The following is a 20,469-nucleotide window of genomic DNA, read 5'->3' on the forward strand; positions in this document are numbered from 1 at the left end:
TAAAGTTATATGTGCGTATCCAAAATCGTCTCACCTTTTGACATGTCCACCAAATGTGATACATAGTGTCATCCATGGTGCACCCTCTAAAGCACTGCGGGGGCGCCCCCGGGACGAAGGTAGCTATTCACGTCGGGACCATATACCATCTCATCAGCACCTTATAATTGGCCTCTATCAAAGAGGTGTTAATATAAGCCTTAGAAGCACCTTGTATCAATTTACTCCATTCAGCAATTTCTAATGTAGTGCCAATATCTTGTTCCCACTTTTGCATATAAACCATCTTTTGGGTGTTGGAAGACAATAAACCATAAATCAATGATATATGACCTGAGTGTTTGTCAAAGGTTCTGCAAAGTTGTTCCGTTGGTAGAGCGTTCTATAGCCATGGTCCTTGGACTGCAAATCTTCGTTCTCCCTTCGATTTGTAGTGGAACTTGGGGATGCAGAGGAGGTTTTGGTTAGGACGATCCGAGAGTGCGATTGGGGGTGGAGTATTTTATTTTCTCGCATTAGTATTGAAGTATTTCCTTGTGTGTATTTGTGGGTGAGGCAGAGGGTCTTGAATGTGACCCGATCCTTTACTGTTAACCAATGAAGCGTCCTCAGGGACGGGGTGATGGATTCCCAAGGTTTTTTCCCGTTACCAGTCTGGCTGCCGTGTTCTGGACGACTTGTAGGCGCGAAATCTGGTATTTTGGTAGTCCTAAGTAGAGGGCGTTTGCGTAGTTGAGTCGAGAATTGATGATTGTTCCGACTACTACTGCTGTGTCCTCTTCCGGGATGAAGGGGATGAGTCTACGCAGTAGGCAGAGAAGGTAATGGGATCCTCTGACTACTGATCCTATTTGCGCATCCATCGACATCTCTGAGACAAAGGTTACTCCGAGGCTTTTGACCTTGGTACTTGGGGTGATGATCTGTCCAAGAATGGTGGGTGGTGTCCATGAGGTCCTAGCTGTAGTCTTTCGGGTTTGCGTGGAGGAGAAGAAGTTCTGTTTTGGATCGTTGAGTTTGAGGGAGCGCTCAGTCATCCACTCGTCGATCAATGCCAGGCATTTTTCTAATCCGTGCTATCGGTAGTTTTTCTCGGTGATCCGAAAGTAAAGTTGAGTGTCATTCGCATAGGAGTGGTAGCACAAACCCTGTTCGCTGATGATTTTGAGGAGTGGGCGGAGGTAGATGTTGAAAAGCTTGGGTAACAGGATGCGCAAGAAATGGTGCGCGTTTCCGAGGTGAAACCTCATAGTTTTACTGTTTGGGAACGATTTCCTAGGAAGGATGCGAACCAGGGTAGATCTGAGTCTGTAACTCCGGCTACTTCTTTGAGATGAATAAGTAGAGTTTTGTGATCTGTAGCCAATAAAGATTTGTATTTTATGAATGACATGAGTAGCCGGTTTGAAACTACTACTAGTTCTATTATCTGAGTATGGAGGAACTTCAGCCACTGCATCTATTTCACGGCCATAAGAAGCTGTACTTGTAGTTGAGCGTGGTTTAGAAACATTTGTTCATTCCGAATCTCCAAATTTCCGCATTTCAACATTTTTCAAAATATCTGAATCTCTGAATTTTCAGAATATCTGAATTTTTCCAAATATTCCAAAATTCAAAAATTCTAAATTTCGGAAATTTGAAGTGCAAAATATTCGGAAATTTGAAATTCGAAAATTTGGGAAATTTGAAAATTTGGGAAATTTAAAAATTTGGAAATTTAAAAATTTGGAAATTCGAAAATCCAGAAATTCAAAGATTCGGAAATCCAAAAGGACGAAAATAAGAAAATAAGAACAAAAATCAGAAAATTCAGAAACTCGAAAATCTGAAATAACTACCATATTTATCGGCGTATAACACGCACTTTTTCCCCCTTAAAATCGGGGGCAAAGCAGGGGTGCGTGTTATACGCTGATAGCGTACCTCATCGAGCCGTCATCTCCTCTCCACTTGCCTCCTCGGCTCTCACGCCGACAGCGTACCTCATCGCGCGGTCATCTCCTCTCCACTTGCCTCCTCGGCTCCCATGTTACACACACAGTCCCGCCTCCGCCACTGGCATTGCCGATGGCTGAGGCGGGACTGTGTGTGTAACGTGAGAGCCGAGTGCAGAGGAGGTGACGGCTGATTTCCTGACAGGCTGACAGGCTGCTGCACAGCAGATGGTGAGACTGCAAATGATTATAGTTATAAAAAGGATGTTCCCAGTGTTCCCAGTGACGCGACGGGTGCGCGCGCGCGCCGCCGGCGGTGCACGCGCCCTAGAGGCATTAAATGACAGGACGTCATATGACGTCCTGTCAGAACAATACAAGAACAATACAAGAACAATAGAGCATTCCGCCGGGTGTCAAGGGGTTAAAGGAACCTATTTAGAAAATAAAAAAACAAACCTTTAAATTAATAGTCTGATTTCTCTGATATGCAAACAAAAGCGCTATATTTCTTTCACAAAGATTTTTTTTTGTTTACAAATAGTTTTATTTGAAATAGAAAACACTCGGTAAAATACCGAAGACATAGATGAGCACATACAGCAAAGTGGTTTAAGCAGCATTGACAAAATATGCATGTTAAAAACCAATACATCCAGTCTGAAAACCGAAAGGAATATTATATAAACTCCTGCCCAGGGCCCTGGGAGGAATCAGAACTCAAATACTCTGAAAGTATTCCAAACTAAACCTGTACAACATATGTGGCCTACGCCAAGGTGGAAAGAAAATATTATATAAGAAGAAGGAAAAATGCACATTTGGAAATAATAAAATAAAATAAAATAAATACCAGAAATGAGCAAGACACAAAAAAAAAACAAATCATATTAAACTAAATTCAGGGTCAGTTATACCTGTAATCTATATAGAAACCATGGGTTCCATTTGGCGTCATAAATTGGGATCGTATCATGTAAAGTATGAAAAATTTTCTCTGAGAGCATCATCTGGTCTATTCGAACAACTATAGGAGGGAAGGGGACCACTTGTTTTTTCCAATGAAGAGCAATAGCCCAATGAACCGCGATACAAATGGAGTGTATCAACCTAACCATATGTTTGGGGGTATCACTAACGTCTTGGAACAATAAGCAGTGTTTAAAGGTCAGGGTGACCTGTTCCCCTGCCAACACGTCAATCATCTCCCGCACTTCCGTCCAGGTGGGTAACAATTTCTCACACTCCCAAAATAGGTGGATAAAGGAACCCTGTTGTGGGCAGCCCCTAAAGCAAGTCGAGGAAGCCTGCGGAAACATTTTACTAAGTCGAAGGGGGGTGTAATACCATCTCATCAAGAGTTTAACTGCCGTTTCTCTAACTGTCAGAGACTTAGTGCATTTGCGCATGTTTTGCCATCCTTTGACCCAGTCCAGGGCTTTCACAAAGATTTTATTGACTTTAAATGACAATCAAATACAATACAAATGTATACAGTAGATGTCAAGGTGAACAAAACACAAGTGAAAGTTTACATAAGACAATACAGGAATGCTATGAGCAGTGGCGGCTGGTGCTCAAAATTTTTGGGGGGGCGCAAACCAAAAAAATAAATAAAAAAAATTGCAGCCTCACTGTGCCCATCAAATGCAGCCACTGTGCCATCAATTGTCACCACTGGGCCATGCAATCAAATGCAGTCACTGTGCCATGCCATCAAACGCATCCACTGTGGCATCAATTGTCAACACTGTGCCATGCCATCAAACGCAGCCACTGTGCCATCAATTGTCACCACTGTGCCATGCCATCAAACGCATCCACTGTGGCATCAATTGTCACCACTGTGCCATGCCATCAAACGCAGCCACTGTGCCATCAATTTTCACCACTGTGCCATGCCATCAAACGCAGCCACTGTGCCATGCCATCAAACGCAGCCACTGTGCCATCAATTTTCACCACTGTGCCATGCCATCAAACGCAGCCACTGTGCCATCAATTGTCACCACTGTGCCATGCCATCAAATGCAGTCACTATGCCATCAATTCGCATCACTGTGCCATGCCATCAAACGCAGTCACTGTGCCATGCCATCAAACGCAGGCACTGTGCCATGCCATCAAACGCAGCCACTGTGCCATCAATTGTCACCACTGTGCCATGCAATCAAACGCAGCCACTGTGCCCCTCAATTGTCGCCACTGTGCCCATTGTTGCCACCGTGCATGTCACTGTGCCCTTTAATTGTTGCCACTGTGCCCATTGTCACCACTGTGCCCATTGATGCCACTGTGCCCTTTGTCGCCATGTGCCCATTGATGCCACTGTGCCCTTTGTCGCCTGCGTGCCCATTGTCGCCACTGTGCCCTGTAAAATGCACTTACTTTTTCTCCTTCCACGTCCCTCGATGTCTTCTCCCGCCTTGGTGACGCTTCAGCCAATCAGGTTACCGATAACCAGAATCGGTGAACCTGATTGGCTGAGACAGCCGTCAGTCTTATCCAAGGAACGCACCCCCCGTACGTTCCGAGGATAAGACATCCGGGAGCCGAGGGCTGTTTTAGGAAAACCTATCAGAGCCGCTGGCACTTCCGCACAGCCAACCAGCTGCCGTTATTCAGGTGGTCGGCGCTTAAGGTTCGTATGTAAAAAATATTGCTTTTTTTAAAAATAAAATAAAATGGTTGCTCTTTTTTTGTGATCAAATACCCCCAAAAGAAATCTCTATTTGTGGGGAAAAAAGGACACCGATTTTGTTTGGGAGCCACGTCGCACGACCGCGCAATTGTCAGTTAAACAACGCAGTGCTGAATACTTTCTGCTATAAAACACATCCAAGTAATTTTTTCCAAAAAAATCTAATTTCTTCATAGATTTAGGCCAATATGTATTCTGCTATATTGATTGGTTTGCGCAAACGTTATAGCGTCTACAAACTATGGGATATATACTGGAATTTTTTTTATACTAGTAATGGCTAGACATGTTCACACTGAAATATTTAGTTTCGTAATTTCGGAAGAAGAAACACGCTGACAGCTGATGACTCATCGGTTGTTAGAGACGTGGCGCCGGCTCCCCAGCCCGCTCCTTAGCAACCAGCTATGTATAGTGTTTAACTGGGGGAAAATAAAAACCGCAACGCTGGGGGGAAAAAAGTCCCCGAACCTTTCCGAAAACACACCGGCTGCAAAATGCATAGATGTTAACCATGTTAAACGGACTGTAGTGTGTTCCTGCAAAATGCACTAAAAAAAAAACGCGTAGGTGTGAACCAAACCAACCAAACAACAAAATGTTCAAGTGTATTCCTTTAAGTAACAAATAATTGTGAATGCACCAAAAAAACTGCATTCAGAGCTAAAAATAGCCACTGATCCCTGTATACAGTAAATGACACCAGCAGGGAAGGGGTTAACACTAGGGGGCGATCAAGGGGCTAAGTGTTCCCTGGGAGGTGTTTCTAACTGTGGGGAATGGGACTGACTGGAGGAGGAGATAGATCATTGTTTCTGATCACTAGGAACAACAGATCTCTCACTTCTTCCCTGACAGAATGGGAACATGTTTGTTTACATTGACAGATCCCCGTTCTGGCTCTCTGAGGGTCGCCGGCAGACATCGTGGCTGCCGGCATGCGCGTTGGTTTCGGCGCTGCACGGCGGGGGCACGTGCCCCCTATAGCTCTTAAAGTGATCGCCGTACACCCACAGTGATTTGCACAGCTGTGCCAACGTGCCGGAGTATAATGACGGCGGCTGGTCGGCAAGCGGTTTAACCACTTAGGGACCGCCTAACGCCGATATACGTCGGCAGAATGGCACGGCTGGGCACAGGCACGTACAGGTATGTCCCCTTTAAGTGTTCAGCTGTGGGTCGCGTGCTCGCGACCCGGTCCGAAGCTCCGTGACTGCGCCCACGGGACCCGATCGCCGCCGGTGTCCCACGATTGGGTCACAGGAGCTGAAGAACGGGGAGAGGTGAGTGTAAACACACTTTCCCCGTTCTTCTCTGTGGCTTGTCACTGATCGTCTGTTCCCTGTCATAGGGAACAACGATCAGTGACGTCACACCTACAGCCACGCCCCCCTACAGTAAGAATCACTCCCTTAGGGCACACTTAGCCCCTTAGCGCCCCCTAGTGGTTAACCCCTTCACTTCTATTTTCACAGTAATCAGTGCATTTTTATAGCACTTTTTCGCTGTGAAAATGACAATGGTCCCAAAAATTGTTTTTTTTTTTTTTTTAAATGGGATATTTATTATAGCAAAAAGTGAAAAATATTGTGTTTTTTTCAAAATTGTCAGTCTTTTTTTTTTTGTTTATAGCACAAAAAATAAAAATCGCAGAGATGATCAAATACCACCAAAATAAAGCTCTATTTGTGGGAACAAAATGATAAAAATGTCTTTTGGGTACAGTGTTGTATGACCGCGCAATTGTCATTCAAAGTGCGTCAGCGCCGAAAGCTGAAAATTGGTCTGGGCAGGAAGTGGGGTTTAAGTGCCCAGTAAGGAAGTGGTTAAAAGGTGAAACTAATATATGATAGAGACTCATTACATGCAAAGCAAGACAGTTCAAGCCGTGATTTGTCATAATTGTGGTGATTATGGCTTACAGCTCATGAAAACCCCAAATCCACAATCTCAGAAAATTGGAATATTCTCGGCTCAAAGTGTCCCACACTAATCAGCTAATTAAGCCATAACACCTGCAAAGGGTTCCTGATCCTGAGCCTTTAAATGGTCTCTCAGTCTGGTTCAGTAGGAATCACAATCATGGGAAAAACTTCTGACCTGACAGTTGTGCAGAAAACCATCATTGACGCCCTCCATAAGGAGGGAAAGCCTCAAAAGGCAATTGCAAAAGAAGTTGGATGTTCCCAAAGTGCTGTATCAAAGCACATTAACCACTTAAGGACTGCCTCCTGCACATTTACGTCGGCAGAATGGCACGGCTGGGCACAGGCACATACCTGTACGTCCCCTTTAAGTGCCCAGCTGTGGGTCGCGCGCGCCCACAACCCGTTCCGAAGCTCCGTGGCCGCGGGACCCGCGGACCCACACATCCAGCCCCGCCCCCCTACAGTTAGAAGCACATATGAGGTCACACATAACCCCTACAGCGCCCCCTAGTGGTTAACTCCTAAACTGCAATTGTCATTTTCACAGTAATCAGTGCATTTTTTGCTGTGAAAATGACAATGGTCCCAAAAATGTGTCAAAATTGTCCGATGTGTCCGCCATAATGTCGCAGTCACGAAAAAAATCGTTGATCGCCGCTATTAGTAGTAAAAAAAAATATATTAATAAAAATGCCATAAAACTATCCCCTATTTTGTAAACGCTATAAATTTTGCGCAAACCAATCAATAAACGCTTATTGCGATTTTTTTTTTACCAAAAATAGGTAGAAGAATATGTATTGGCCTAAACTGAGGAAAAAAAATGTTTTTTTATATATTTTTGGAGGATATTTATTTTAGCAAAAATTAAAAAATATTGAATTTTTTTCAAAATTGTCGCTCTATTTTTGTTTATAGCGGAAAAAAACGCAGAGGTGATCAAATACCACCAAAAGAAAGCTCTATTTGTGGGGGGAAAAAAAGACGCCAATTTTGTTTGGGAGACACGTCGCACAACCGCGCAATTGTCAGTTAAAGCGACGCAGTGCCGAATCGCAAAAACTGGCCAGGTCCTTTACCTGCATAATGGTCCGGGTCTTAAGTGGTTAATAGAAAGTTAGGTGGAAGGGAAAAGTGTGGAAGAAAAAGGTGCACAAGCAGCAGGGATGAGCGCAGCCTGGAGAGGATTGTCAGGAAAAGGTCATTCAAAAGTGTTGAGGACTTTCACAAGGAGTGGACTGAGGGTGGAGTCAGTGCGTCAAGAGCGCCACACACAGACGGATCCTGGACATGGGATTCAAATGTCGTATTCCTCTTGTCACCCCACTCCTGACCAACAAACGTCAGAAGCGTCTTACCTGGGCTAAAGAAAAACACACCTGGTCTGAAGAGGCGGCTCTAGGCTTTATGAGACCTTAGGCAAAACTTGACATGGGGCCCCATTCACACCCATGATGGGAAAAATAATTCAAGGACAAGAGCCTCTTCCCCACAACTCTGGCCGGTGGTTGTGGGGGTCTGCGGGCAGGGGGCTTATCGGAATCTGGAAGGCCTCCAGATCCTGCTCTTTAATAACTAAGGAGCGGGGGCCAGCAGGCGATGTCACCTGCTGTACCTGCCCCCTTTGTAATGTCATTGACTGAGGGCCATTGCTGGGTCATTGACGTCACAAAGGGGTGGTGTCACCGATATTCACTGGTTGTTAGGGACACTGGCGGCCCCGCTCCTGAGTCAGGGCTCTTAACGCTGCCTGAGCACAGCACGTTAAGGTCCCCTGTCCCTCAAAATTGGGGTAATGCATCGGGTAAGTTAGGTGGCCGTGAGGCCCCTGTGAGTGTGAGGCCTTAGGCGTCCGCCTAATTTGCCTAATTAAAGAGCCGCCTCAGTGACCCAAAGTCCTCTTTTCTGATGAGAGAAAATTTTTTCTTTTTAATATATTTATAAATGATATTGGGTCTGAGATAACATTTCTGTCTTTGTAGATGACACCAAGCTATGCAGTGGAATAACGTCCTTACAGGATGTCGCCAATTTACAAGCCGACCTCAATGCTCTGTCTAATTGGGTGACTAAGTAGCAGATGAGGTTTAATGTTGATAAATGTAAAGTTATGCACTTGGGGGCTAAGAATATGCATCATACATACTAGGGGGAGTACAACTGGGGGAGAACAATCTGGAGTGCCAAGCTGCGGTTTCCAAAGCGAGCAACCCATTGGGGTAGTGCCCGAGTCCTGTTGTGGATCTAAGAGGCGTGCGTCCATGGCTCCCCCCCTCCGGTTGTCCAAAAGAACTCTCTTCAAGTTCTGAGGGTGGCTGCAGGCATGCACATTCTGCTTGGGTTCCCAGGAGTTCTCCTCTGGTCCATACCCCCTCCACTTGACCAAATATTGTAGTTGATTACCTCTTCTCCTGCAGTCTACGATAGCCTCCACCTCATATTCCTCGTCTCCATCAACCATTATGGGTTCAGGTGGCCCCGGTCCCCTGTCTGGGAAGGGGTCCGGTACTGTGGGTTTTAGCAGGGACACGTGGAACACCGAGTGGATTTTAAGCGAATCAGGAAGGATAATGTAGCCGTTTCAGGCCTTGTCCCTCTACGGCACACCGTCCGGTCGGTCAGCAGTCTCCGGTCCTCAGACAGGTCGCGGGGTTACTGGGATCTTGTCCAATGGTTCTGTCAAAAGCTTTGTCTCAAAGCCTCTCCGCCCGGGCATATGTAGGCCTCAACTGCGGCCTACTCCCCGCGGATGCACACCCTGACAGTGTCCTCCTGGGTTGAAGAGGCGGTTCCAAGAGAGCGCGCCAAACACGTCCTCTCCCTTAAATTACCTCCCCCAGCTGGGGGTGCAGAAGGCAAAGAATCTTGGGGTGGCACAGCTGCTCTCTGGGTAATGTAGTTCATTACAGGCCAGGGCAAATGGAGTATCTTCTCCTCCTGTACTCAATTCCCAACATTCACTGCGGTACCGGTAATGAAATGTAAACAACAGGTGGCTCTAACCCAACTTGGCCACAGGAGGGAGCTGAGATCCTTCACGATCAGCAATGGTAGTCTTTTGTATCACAAAAAAAAGGGCCGATACCCCGCTACATGTATATACTGTAAGATTGTTTGATTTTTTTTCTCTTTTATTGGTTGAACTAGACAGACTCGTGTCTTTTTTCAACTTTTGTAACAAGCTTTTTTTCACATATATATTGTTTTATACGATTCATATAGATACAACAGTGCAACACATTTCTATACTTCTATACTTGGGAAACCCAATCGCTACAATCTTCAAAGCAACGCAAACTGTTTTCTTCTTTGTAAATGTTAGAAAGAAACAAAAGTTGTCATGCTCTATTGATTGCAGTTTTCTAGCACTGCGAGTTATGTGACTATACGTACACGCCGTGGATGGATTGCCGATTATTTGTCATCTATACAAAAAACAGTGTTTGTGTTAGGGAGGCCGGGATGGAGTACACAGTGTGGTTTTCATGGTGACAACTGAGGACAAACACATGGAGATGTATATATTAGGGCATACAGCCTTGGGGGTGTCACAAGTCTCCTCCAGCTCACTATGGCAGCATATGCAAGCTTCCTTCTCCTGGCTGCTCTCTGCATAGGGACAGGTAAGGGGCCATTGAATTCTTATATCAGTGGTGGCTGGTTTATTTTTTATTTTTTTGGGGGGGGGGGAACAGGGCACCCCCCCCCCCCCCCCCGTGGGTCGGTTTGTCAGTTGGTGGGCCCCGAATTTACCCCATCTATGGTGCGGGCAGCCACTGCCACACCTCCAGACACTGCCTCCAGCTATACACCTCCCCGGGAGCCTTCAGGAAGGTGGCCCCCCGGCCTCCAGGGAGTCCTTGGTACGGATGATATAGTCCTCCAGCTGGTTAAAGTTACACGGATCCTCCCCCACATCCCCGGGCGGCTGACTGGACCGCCACTTCTTGGAGCTGCTGCTGCATGTTCTCCTCCTCATCCTCCGTGCCTCCTCACAATCCCAGCCATTACCGTGCCTGTCCTGCGCCAAACCCTCCTCCTCCTCCTCCCTGGTCAATAGGATCGCTTCTCCTTTCGGACAACCAGGAAATGGGTCTCAAGACCCGCTTTCTGATTGGCCGGGAGGAGAATCAGTGTGAAAATAGCAAATATTAATTTGCTATTGTCACACATCTAGATGGGCTCAGGTTGCAGTGCTCTGCGCCCCGGGCCCACCTTTTTTTAAGCCTATTAGAGCTTCTGGCTCTAATCACGTGCTTCAAAAAAAAACACCCATTTCATTGGACTCCATGCATCCTGTGCCCTGCATGTAGATCAGGGGGCTGGATGCATGGATAGGGGGGGGGGGGGATATTAAAGTGTTTGTCAAGCCATACACTTATTTTTAGCTGTGTGACTATTATGGGTCATTTCCTAAATTGACCATGATTGTAGTTAGTGATGAAAGGAGTGATTCTGGCTAGGGGTTAACTGATGGCTTGGCCCCTTGTTTCATGTCTGCTGATGGTTCTGTCCCCCTGTATTTTTTATAAAGAACTTGTTTAGTTTTTTTTTTAGGTTAACTGACAATTGCGCGGTCGTGCGATGTGGCTCCCAAACAAAATTGGCGTCCTTTTTTCCCCACAAATAGAGCTTTCTTTTGGTGGTATTTGATCACCTCTGCGGTTTTTATTTTTTGCGCTATAAACAAAAATAGAGCGACAAATTCGAAAAAAAATCTATATTTTTTCCTTTTTGCTGTAATAAATATCCCCCAAAAATATATATAGAAAAAAAAAAAAATTTCCCTCAGTTTAGGCCGATACGTATTCTTCTACCTATTTTTGGTAAAAACGCAATAAGCGTTTATCGATTGGTTTGCACAAAATTTATAGTGTTTACAAAACAGGGGATAGTTTTGTTGCATTTTTATTAATAATTATTTTTTTACTACTAATGGCGGCGATCAGCGTTTTTTTTCATGACCGCGACATTATGGCGGACACTTCGGACAATTTTGACACATTTTTGGGACAATTGTCATTTTCACAGCACAAATATGCTATAAAACTGCATTGTTTACTGTGAAAATGACAATTGCAGTTTGAGAGTTAACCACTAGGGGGCGCTGAAGGAGTTAAGTGTGACCTCATGTGTGTTTCTAACTGTAGGGGGCGGGGCTGGACGTGCGACATCATTGATCGTGTTTCCCTATATCAGGGAACAGACGATCAATGACAGCGCCACAGTGAAGAACGGGGAAGGTGTGTTTACACACAGCTCTCCTTGTTCTTCAGCTTCGGGGACCGATCGCGGGTCTCCAGCGGCGATCGGGTCCCGCGGTCACGGAGCTTTGGACCTGGTCGCTGGGCACTTAAAGAGGATGTACCTGTACGTGCTTGTGCCCAGCCGTGCCATTCTGCTGACGTATATGTGCAGGAGGCGGTCCTTAAGTGGTTAAAATCCGTATCAGACTCAAAGGGGGAGATTTAATAAATTTAATGCAGCCGTGCAAGGTAGCCAATCAGCTTCTTTTTTTTTCTAACACCCTAGAGAATAAAATGGCGGTCATTGCAATACTTTTTGTCACACCGTATTTGCGCAGCGGTCTTACAAGCGCACTTTTTTTGGAAAAAAAAATCACTTTTTTTAATGTCGTTCCCTATATCAGTAAAGTTAGCGCAATTTTTTTATATTGTGAAAGATAATGTTACGCCGAGTAAAATGATACCCAACATGTCAAGCTTCAAAATTGCGCCCGCTCGTGGAATGGCGTCAAACTTTTAAAATCTCCATAGGCGACGTTTAAAAAATTCTATAGGTTGCATCTTTTGAGTTACAGAGGAGGTCTAGGGCTAAAATTATTGCTCTCGCTCTAACGATCGCGGCGATACCTCACTTGTGCAGTTTGAACACCGTTTGAATACAGTGAAAACAGTTTTCATATGCGGGCGCTACTCACGTATGCGTTCGCTTCTGCGCGCGAGCTCGTCGGGATGGGGAGCTTTAAAAAAACTGTTTTCTTATTTATTTTAATTTATTTTATTAATTTTTACGTGTTTTTTAAAAAATATATATAAAATGGGTCACTTTTATTTCTATTACAAGGAATGTAAACATCCCCTGTACTAGAAAAAAGCATGACAGGTCCTCTTTAATATGAGATCTGGGGGGTCAAAAAGACGTCACATCTCATATTTACACTAAAAAGCAATAAAAAATAAATAAAAAAACTGTCATTTGAAAAAATGACAACAAGAAAATGTGCCTTTAAGAGGCATGGGCGGAAATGATGTTTTGACGTCGCTTCCGCCCTGCCATGCTATGGAGACGGGTGGGGGCCATCTTTCCGCCGCGGAGATCACCGTTATCATTTAGAGGGCCGCTCACAGGAAAGATGGATATCTCGGTTGTGGCAGCTGCTGCCGTTACCGAGATATCCATATTTAAAGTGCCGATGTATATGTACGCGAGCCGGTCATAGGCGTGCGCACAGGGTGTGCCAGGTGTGCCCAGGCACACCCTAATCACCCCCTGCAGTGAAGATTCCCCTTGCTGCCCGGTGCCCCCTCCAACAGCATGGCTGACTTCCCTCCTCTCCCATAGGCTACTGCAGTGGGCACACATACATGATATTTCAGGATGAGTGGGGGAAGGGGTAATGTCATTTACCGGTCCCTTCCCTTTCTGAATGAACACAGTGAGAGATCGGTACCGTGTTTTTGAGTTTTCAGGTGCACACCCTAATGCTACAGGCTGCGCACACCTATGGAGCCGGTCCTTAAGTGGTTAAAAAAGAAGCTGAGTGATTACTATGCACAACTGCACCAGATTCTGTGTGCGTCAGTTTTAGTAAATACTCCCCAAAGTCTTTTTTTTTTCCATTCTTGCCGTTTCAATTGCAGGTACATGATATTCATTGCCAGCTTTTTTTTTTTTTATCTAAACAGCACACAGACCCCTTAAAAGGTCCTCCAAAATACATAGCAGACCCTCGGAGGGATTTGTGCGCTGTTTTTTTTTTTATTATTCTATAACCACTTGCCTCCCGGGCACTTTTACCTCCTTCCTCCCCCAGCCAGTGTTCAGCTTACAGAGCTGTCACGCGTTGAATGACAATGTAACGCTGTACCCAAATGAACGTTTTATAAAAAAAAAATCTGCAAATAGAGATTTCTTTTGCTGGTATTTAATCACAACTTTTATTTTTTGCTAAAAAAAAAATGGAAAAAGGCTGAAAATGTAGAAAAAAAAGTTTCTTAATTTCGATACAGAAAATGTAGTAAATAAGTAATTTTCCTCCTTCGCTGAAGGGCACTGATGAGGGGGGTACTGATGATGAGGCACTAATATGCAGAACTGATGGGCACTAATGGGTGGCACTGATGGGTGGCATTTATGGGCAGTGATAGGTGGCATGGATAGGTGGCAATGATGGGCACTGATGTGCTCTGATTGGCTGCACTGATGAGCAGGAACCGATGGGCACTGAAAGACAGCACTAACTTGCATTACTGATGGGCACAGAATGGCCTCACTGAAGGGCACAGAATGGTGTTACTGATGGGCACAGAATGGCGCCACTGAAGGGCACAGAATGGCTTCACTGATGGACACAGAATGGCCTCACTAAAGGGCACAGAATGGCGCCACTGAAAGGCACAGAATGGCGCCACTGAAAGGCACAGAATGGCCTCACCGAAGGGCACAGAATGGTGTTACTGATGGGCACAGAATGGCGCCACTGAAGGGCACAGAATGGCCTCCCTGAAGGGCACAGAATGGCCTCACTGAAGGGCACAGAATGGCCTCACTGAAGGGCACAGAATGGCACCACTGAAGGGCACAGAATGGCACCACTGAAGGGCACAGAATGATGTTACTGATGGGCACAGAATGGCCTCACTGAAGGGCACAGAATGGTGTTACTGATGGGCACAGACTGGCATCACTGATGGGCACTGTTGGGGCTGCACTGATAAAAGGTGCCCTACTTATCTGTACATGTCTTTCCTGTGAGAAGATGCCGCTGATCAGCTCTCCCCCTCACTCTGTCAGTGTGAGGGGAGGAGAGACGATTGCCGGCACTTCCATGTTTACATGTGATCAGCTGTAATTGGACAGAGCATATCACATAGGTAAAGATCGGGATCGTATCGTTTCCCAGGGACACAGCGCACCCAGGATCGCCGCGTTGAGCGCCCCCGCAAGTTTGTGATGTCAGTGGTGCTGACACCCCTTTGCCTATTAACACAGAAAATGGGTAATTTTAATTTAAAAAAAATAGTCTCATTAATTTCAATGGGGTTTGGGTTCGGAATCTGAACTTCTGTGAAGTTCTCAGAACCCTCCTCAGGGCAGTTCAGCTCATCACCCATTTAAATCTAGCTCAGCTTCTTCAGCAAAATTAGAAAAAGATAAATGGTAATAAAAAGGTGGATTAACGTTTTAAGTTGTTCTCTTTCAGCCCATTCCCTGCAATGTTACACGTGTATCACTGCGACCAGCAACAGCAACTGCAACACAGCGACTAACTGCTCAGCCACACAAGGCAACTGCGAGACCATTGTAGCAAGTGTTTCAGTCCGTAAGTTTTTCTCAATCACATTATTACTACAAAGTCTAAGAGCACAAATTAGCCATAAAGTGTGAATAGTGGGGTGTATATAGAGGAATGATAGTGGGGTGTATACAGAGGAATGATAGTGGGGTGTATACAGAGGAATGATAGTGGGGTGTATATAGAGGAATGATAGTGGGTGTATACAGAGGAATGATAGTGGGTGTATATAGGGGAATGATAGTGGGTGTATACAGAGGAATGATAGTGGGGTGTATACAGAGGAATGATAGTGGGTGTATATAGAGGAATGATAGTGGGTGTATACAGAGGAATGATAGTGGGTGTATACAGAGGTATGATAGTGGGTGTATACAGAGGAATGATAGTGGGGTGTATACAGAGGAATGATAGTGGGTGTATATAGAGGAATGATAGTGGGTGTATACAGAGGAATGATAGTGGGTGTATATAGGGGAATGATAGTGGGTGTATACAGAGGAATGATAGTGGGGTGTATACAGAGGAATGATAGTGGGTGTATACAGAGGTATTTTAGTGGGGTGTATATAGAGGAATGATAGTGGGTGTATATAGAGGAATGATAGTGGGTGTATACAGAGGAATGATAGTGGGTGTATATGGAGGAATGATAGTGGGTGTATATGGAGGAATGATAGTGGGTGTATACAGAGGAATGATAGTGGGGTGTATACAGAGGAATGATAGTGGGTGTATACAGAGGAATGAAAGTAGGGTGTATGCAGAGGAATGATTGTGGGTGTATACAGAGGTATGATAGTGGGTGTATACAGAGGAATGATAGTGGGTGTATATAGAGGAATGATAGTGGGTGCATATAGAGGAATGATAGTGGGTGTATACAGAGGAATGATAGTGGGGTGTATACAGAGGAATGATAGTGGGTGTATACAGAGGAATGATAGTGGGTGTATATAGAGGAATGATAGTGGGTGTATACAGAGGAATGATAGTGGGGTGTATACAGAGGAATGATAGTGGGTGTATACAGAGGAATGATAGTGGGGTGTATACAGAGGAATGATAGTGGGTGTATACAGAGGAATGATGGTGGGTGTATGCAGAGGAATGATAGTGGGTGTATACAGAGGAATGATAGTGGGTGTATACAGAGGAATGATAGTGGGGTGTATACAGAGGAATGATAGTGGGTGTATACAGAGGAATGATAGTGGGTGTATATGGATGAATGATAGTGGGGTGTATACAGAGGAATGATAGTGGGGTGTATACAGAGGAATGATAGTGGGTGTATACAGAGGAATGATAGTGGGTGTATACAGAGGAATGATAGTGGGTGTATACAGAGGAATGATAGTGGGTGTATACAGAGGAATGATAGTGGGTGTATACAGAGGCATGATAGTGGGGTGTATATAGAGGAATGATAGTGGGTGTATACAGAGGAATGATAGTGTGGTGTATACAGAGGAATGATAGTGGGTGTATACAGAGGAATGATAGTGGGGTGTATACAGAGGAATGATAGTGGGTGTATACAGAGGAATGATAGTGGGGTGTATACAGAGGAATGATAGTGGGTGTATACAGAGGAATGATAGTGGGGTGTATACAGAGGAATGATAGTGGGGTGTATACAGAGGAATGATAGTGGGTGTATACAGAGGAATGATAGTGGGGTGTATACAGAGGAATGATAGTGGGGTGTATACAGAGGAATGATAGTGGGTGTATACAGAGGAATGATAGTGGGTGTATACAGAGGAATGATAGTGGGGTGTATACAGAGGAATGATAGTGGGGTGTATACAGAGGAATGATAGTGGGTGTATACAGAGGAATGATAGTGGGTATATACAGAGGAATGATAGTGGGGTGTATACAGAGGAATGATAGTGGGTGTATACAGAGGAATGATAGTGGGGTGTATACAGAGGAATGATAGTGGGGTGTATACAGAGGAATGATAGTGGGGTGTATACAGAGGAATGATAGTGGGTATATACAGAGGAATGATAGTGGGGTGTATACAGAGGAATGATAGTGGGTGTATACAGAGGAATGATAGTGGGGTGTATACAGAGGAATGATAGTGGGGTGTATACAGAGGAATGATAGTGGGTTTATACAGAGGAATGATAGTGGGTGTATACAGAGGAATGATAGTGGGTGTATACAGAGGAATTATAAATAAATAAATAATCTATTTAAAATCTATATTTCTCTCACTTTTTCCTCAAAGATGTATGGCAAATCCTGTCAATTTCTAACAAAGGGTGATCAGCCCTTTACTCACCAGGCCACTTACCCAGCTACACAGGCCTATACCAATTTGCATTAGCAATACAATAAACGTTGCATATAAACATACCGCAGCCAAAGTTCTCACCAGGTTTTGCACCTCCGCTCACTGATGAAATATTTCATAGAACTTTGAGGACCATCCAAGCAGGGCTTCCGAATTTGCGAACCAGCGCAAATCTTTGTCTATTAGCATATGTGTCTGTCTTCATAGCTAACATTATATTATGTTAGCTATGAAGACAGACACATTTGCTAATAAACAATATCTTATTTATTTCCCAAGAAAATAAGAATATCACACACTAACAACAGATATCTATAGAGCCTATAATAATAATAATGATAATAATAATAATAATAATAATAATAATAATAATAATAATAATAATAATAAAACAGTACATATACTTAACACGTCCTCTAGGTAGAATCCTTGTTGGCTGAGCTCAGATGTTAAAATGAGAGAGCTAAGCCTCATGGCTTAGGCCCCATCTATGATTCCATGAAGCTCTCAAGATGGCAGAGAGACAGCCTCATGGCAAAGGCCTTGCAGCGAAAGAGTGAAAGCTCTGTTGAAAACCTTTTTTTACAAAACTCAGTCATAACTCATTCAAACCCCCCCCTTGCCAGTCCCATTTGCTTTTGGACCAATCAGTGTTCATATGACAATCCTCCTCCATAGATTATATTACTGACTGTCCTGCCATACTTGGCCTCTGGGAGCAGTATAACAAGAGGGGGTGGGGGAGAAGGGATGCAGCTTACATAGACACCTCATTACATGATCCCACAACCCCCTCCAAAACACACAGTGACAGTGGGTTCTGTCAAACACGAATTAGCCTGTGCCTATGCACAGGACGCCGTCTAGAAGGGCCGCCCTGTCTGCTGGAAAGTCCTTCCAGACACCCAGGCAGCCGAGACTTTTCTGCAACATCGCTGGATTGAGATGGGTTCAGGTAAGTATTAGGGGGGCGGAGGGGGGCTGCTGCACACTGAAGTTTTTTTTATCTTAGAGCATAGAATGCATTATAGCGGAGTTCCACCCAAAAGTGGAACTTCCGCTTAAACCACTCCTTGCCCCCTTTCATGCCACATTTGGCATGTAATTTTTTTTGGGGGGGGGCTTTAGAAGGAGTGGGACTTCCTGTCCCACTTCCCCCTTCTGCTAATGGACCGCTTAGGCGATATGTCATATCGCCTACGGCGGCCCCTCCCTGTAGGTGATCGCCTGCGATACGTGACAGGTCCCAGGCGATCGCCTGACCAGTCATAGAGCACAGCGCCGCTCGCGCAGTGAGTGCCCGGCCGTGAAGCCGAAAGCTGTCACGGCCGGGTGTCCACACTAGGAATGGATGCGCCGGATGGAGAGGGGGGAGAGAAGCAGAGCTCCGGGCGGCGCGTCACTGGAACATGGAGCAGATGAGTGTCTGTTTATTAAAAGCCAGTAGCTACACTTTTAGCTGCTGACTTTTAATAAACATAAAAAAAGCCTGGAACTCCCCTTTAGGATTAGAAAACTTTTTGACTTTACAACCGCTTAGGTGATCATTTTATGGCTTATCGGTGTACAAACTTCGTTCCAGGTTTAATTTAGGAAGGATATTATAGGATATTATAGTAAGAGTTAGCGACTGTTCCATTTGTTCTCTCTCTAGTTGGATTTTCTACAACCTCAATAACCAAGAGCTGCGCAGCCAGCTGCACGCCAACCGGCGGTAGTTTCGTCGTGGGTTCAACCTCCGTGTCCTGCTGCTCCACTGACCTGTGCAACACCAGCGGAGCCATCAGCATCAAGTCCAGCTATCCCGCCATTTTCCTGGCAGTGGGAACCCTTGTGATGTTCATCAGCGGCTCCCTTCTCTGATATAAGATATGAGATAACAGATTGTCCAACCGGCATCAATAAAAAAAATTGTAATGAGAAGCCTTGAATTGTGTGCCCCTTTCTTGCAATGTCTATAGTAGTGGAGAGCAGACATCTCCATATAGTTCCTGTGTGGTGTTACATGGAATTTGGAAATTCGGAATACGGAAATTTGGAAATTCGAAAATACAAATTTTGCAATTTACGATTTTCGAATTTACAGTTTTCAAATTTACGAACTCTTGAATTTTGGAATTTACGATTTTCAAACTTTCGACATTTTTGAATTCCCAAAATTCCCGAATTTTCGAAATTTCGGAAATTTGAAAATTCGGAAATTGAAGAATTCGGAAATTTGGGAATTAACTAACTTGTCAAAATGTGTTAAAAAACTAATTTGGAACTAAACGAATTGCACATGTCTACCAATTCCTCCTCTCCTCTTCCTTTCTCTGTTGAGGTCCCCCAAGGTTCTGTTCTTGAACCTCTCCTATTCTCGATCTACAGCTTCTGCCGGGTCAGCTGATAGCCTTCCATGGCTTCCAATACCATCTCTACACGGACGACACCCACATTTATCTCTCTCCCCCTCAGCTCACTTCTTCAGTCTCACATATTAATAATTTACTAACAGACATGTCAGTCTGGATGTCACACCACTTCCTCAAACTCAACCTATCCAAAACCGAGCTCATAATTTTTCCTCCCCCACGTGCCCCTTTCCCTGACTTCTCTGTTAGGAGCAATGGCACAACTATTACCCTGTCCCCACATGGCAAGGTTATAGATGTAATCCTGGACTCTGAACTCTCCTTTCGACCCCACGTCCAATCATTGTCCAAATCATGCCGCCTCAACCTCAGCAACATCTCCAAAATATGCCCCTTCCTAACCAATGACACCACAAAGCTACTAGTTCACTCCCTATTCAGCTCTCGCCTCGACTACTGCAACTCCCTTCTCATTGACTTACCTTTCCATAGACTATCCCCCCTTCAGTCCATCATGAATGCTGCTGCCACACTCATCCACCTTACCAACCGCTCATCGTCTGCTTCCCCTCTCCGCCAATCCGTCCATTGGCTACTGCTCACCCAACAAATTAAATTCAAAGTACTAACAATAACTTACAAAGTAGACATGTGCAATGCCGAAAATGTGTTTGTTTTAGATTCATTCGTTTTTGTTTT

The 20,469-nt window shown here is 44.8% G+C and overlaps 1 protein-coding gene across 1 annotated transcript; it reads left to right on the plus strand.

The window, feature by feature from the left end:
• Positions 1–10,080: 10,080 nt before the first annotated feature.
• On the plus strand, positions 10,081–19,347 carry LOC120939784 (lymphocyte antigen 6E-like). Its single transcript, XM_040352140.1, has 3 exons — positions 10,081–10,189; positions 15,013–15,132; positions 19,071–19,347. Exons 1-3 carry the CDS (start codon positions 10,138–10,140, stop codon positions 19,277–19,279), a joined length of 381 nt encoding a protein of 126 aa, XP_040208074.1. The 5' UTR covers positions 10,081–10,137; the 3' UTR covers positions 19,280–19,347.
• Positions 19,348–20,469: the final 1,122 nt, after the last annotated feature.

Source organism: Rana temporaria, chromosome 5 (genome assembly GCF_905171775.1).
Source record: "Rana temporaria chromosome 5, aRanTem1.1, whole genome shotgun sequence".
NCBI lineage: Eukaryota > Metazoa > Chordata > Amphibia > Anura > Ranidae > Rana > Rana temporaria.

Excerpts from the sequence above, each read along its gene's own strand:
- LOC120939784 (XM_040352140.1), top strand. The coding sequence starts at position 10,138 with ATGGCAGCATATGCAAGCTTCCTTCTCCTGGCTGCTCTCTGCATAGGG. Across the intron at positions 10,190-15,012 it reads TGCTCTCTGCATAGGGACAG|CCCATTCCCTGCAATGTTAC; the intron begins GTAAGGGGCCAT and ends GTTCTCTTTCAG. Across the intron at positions 15,133-19,070 it reads TGTAGCAAGTGTTTCAGTCC|TTGGATTTTCTACAACCTCA; the intron begins GTAAGTTTTTCT and ends TTCTCTCTCTAG.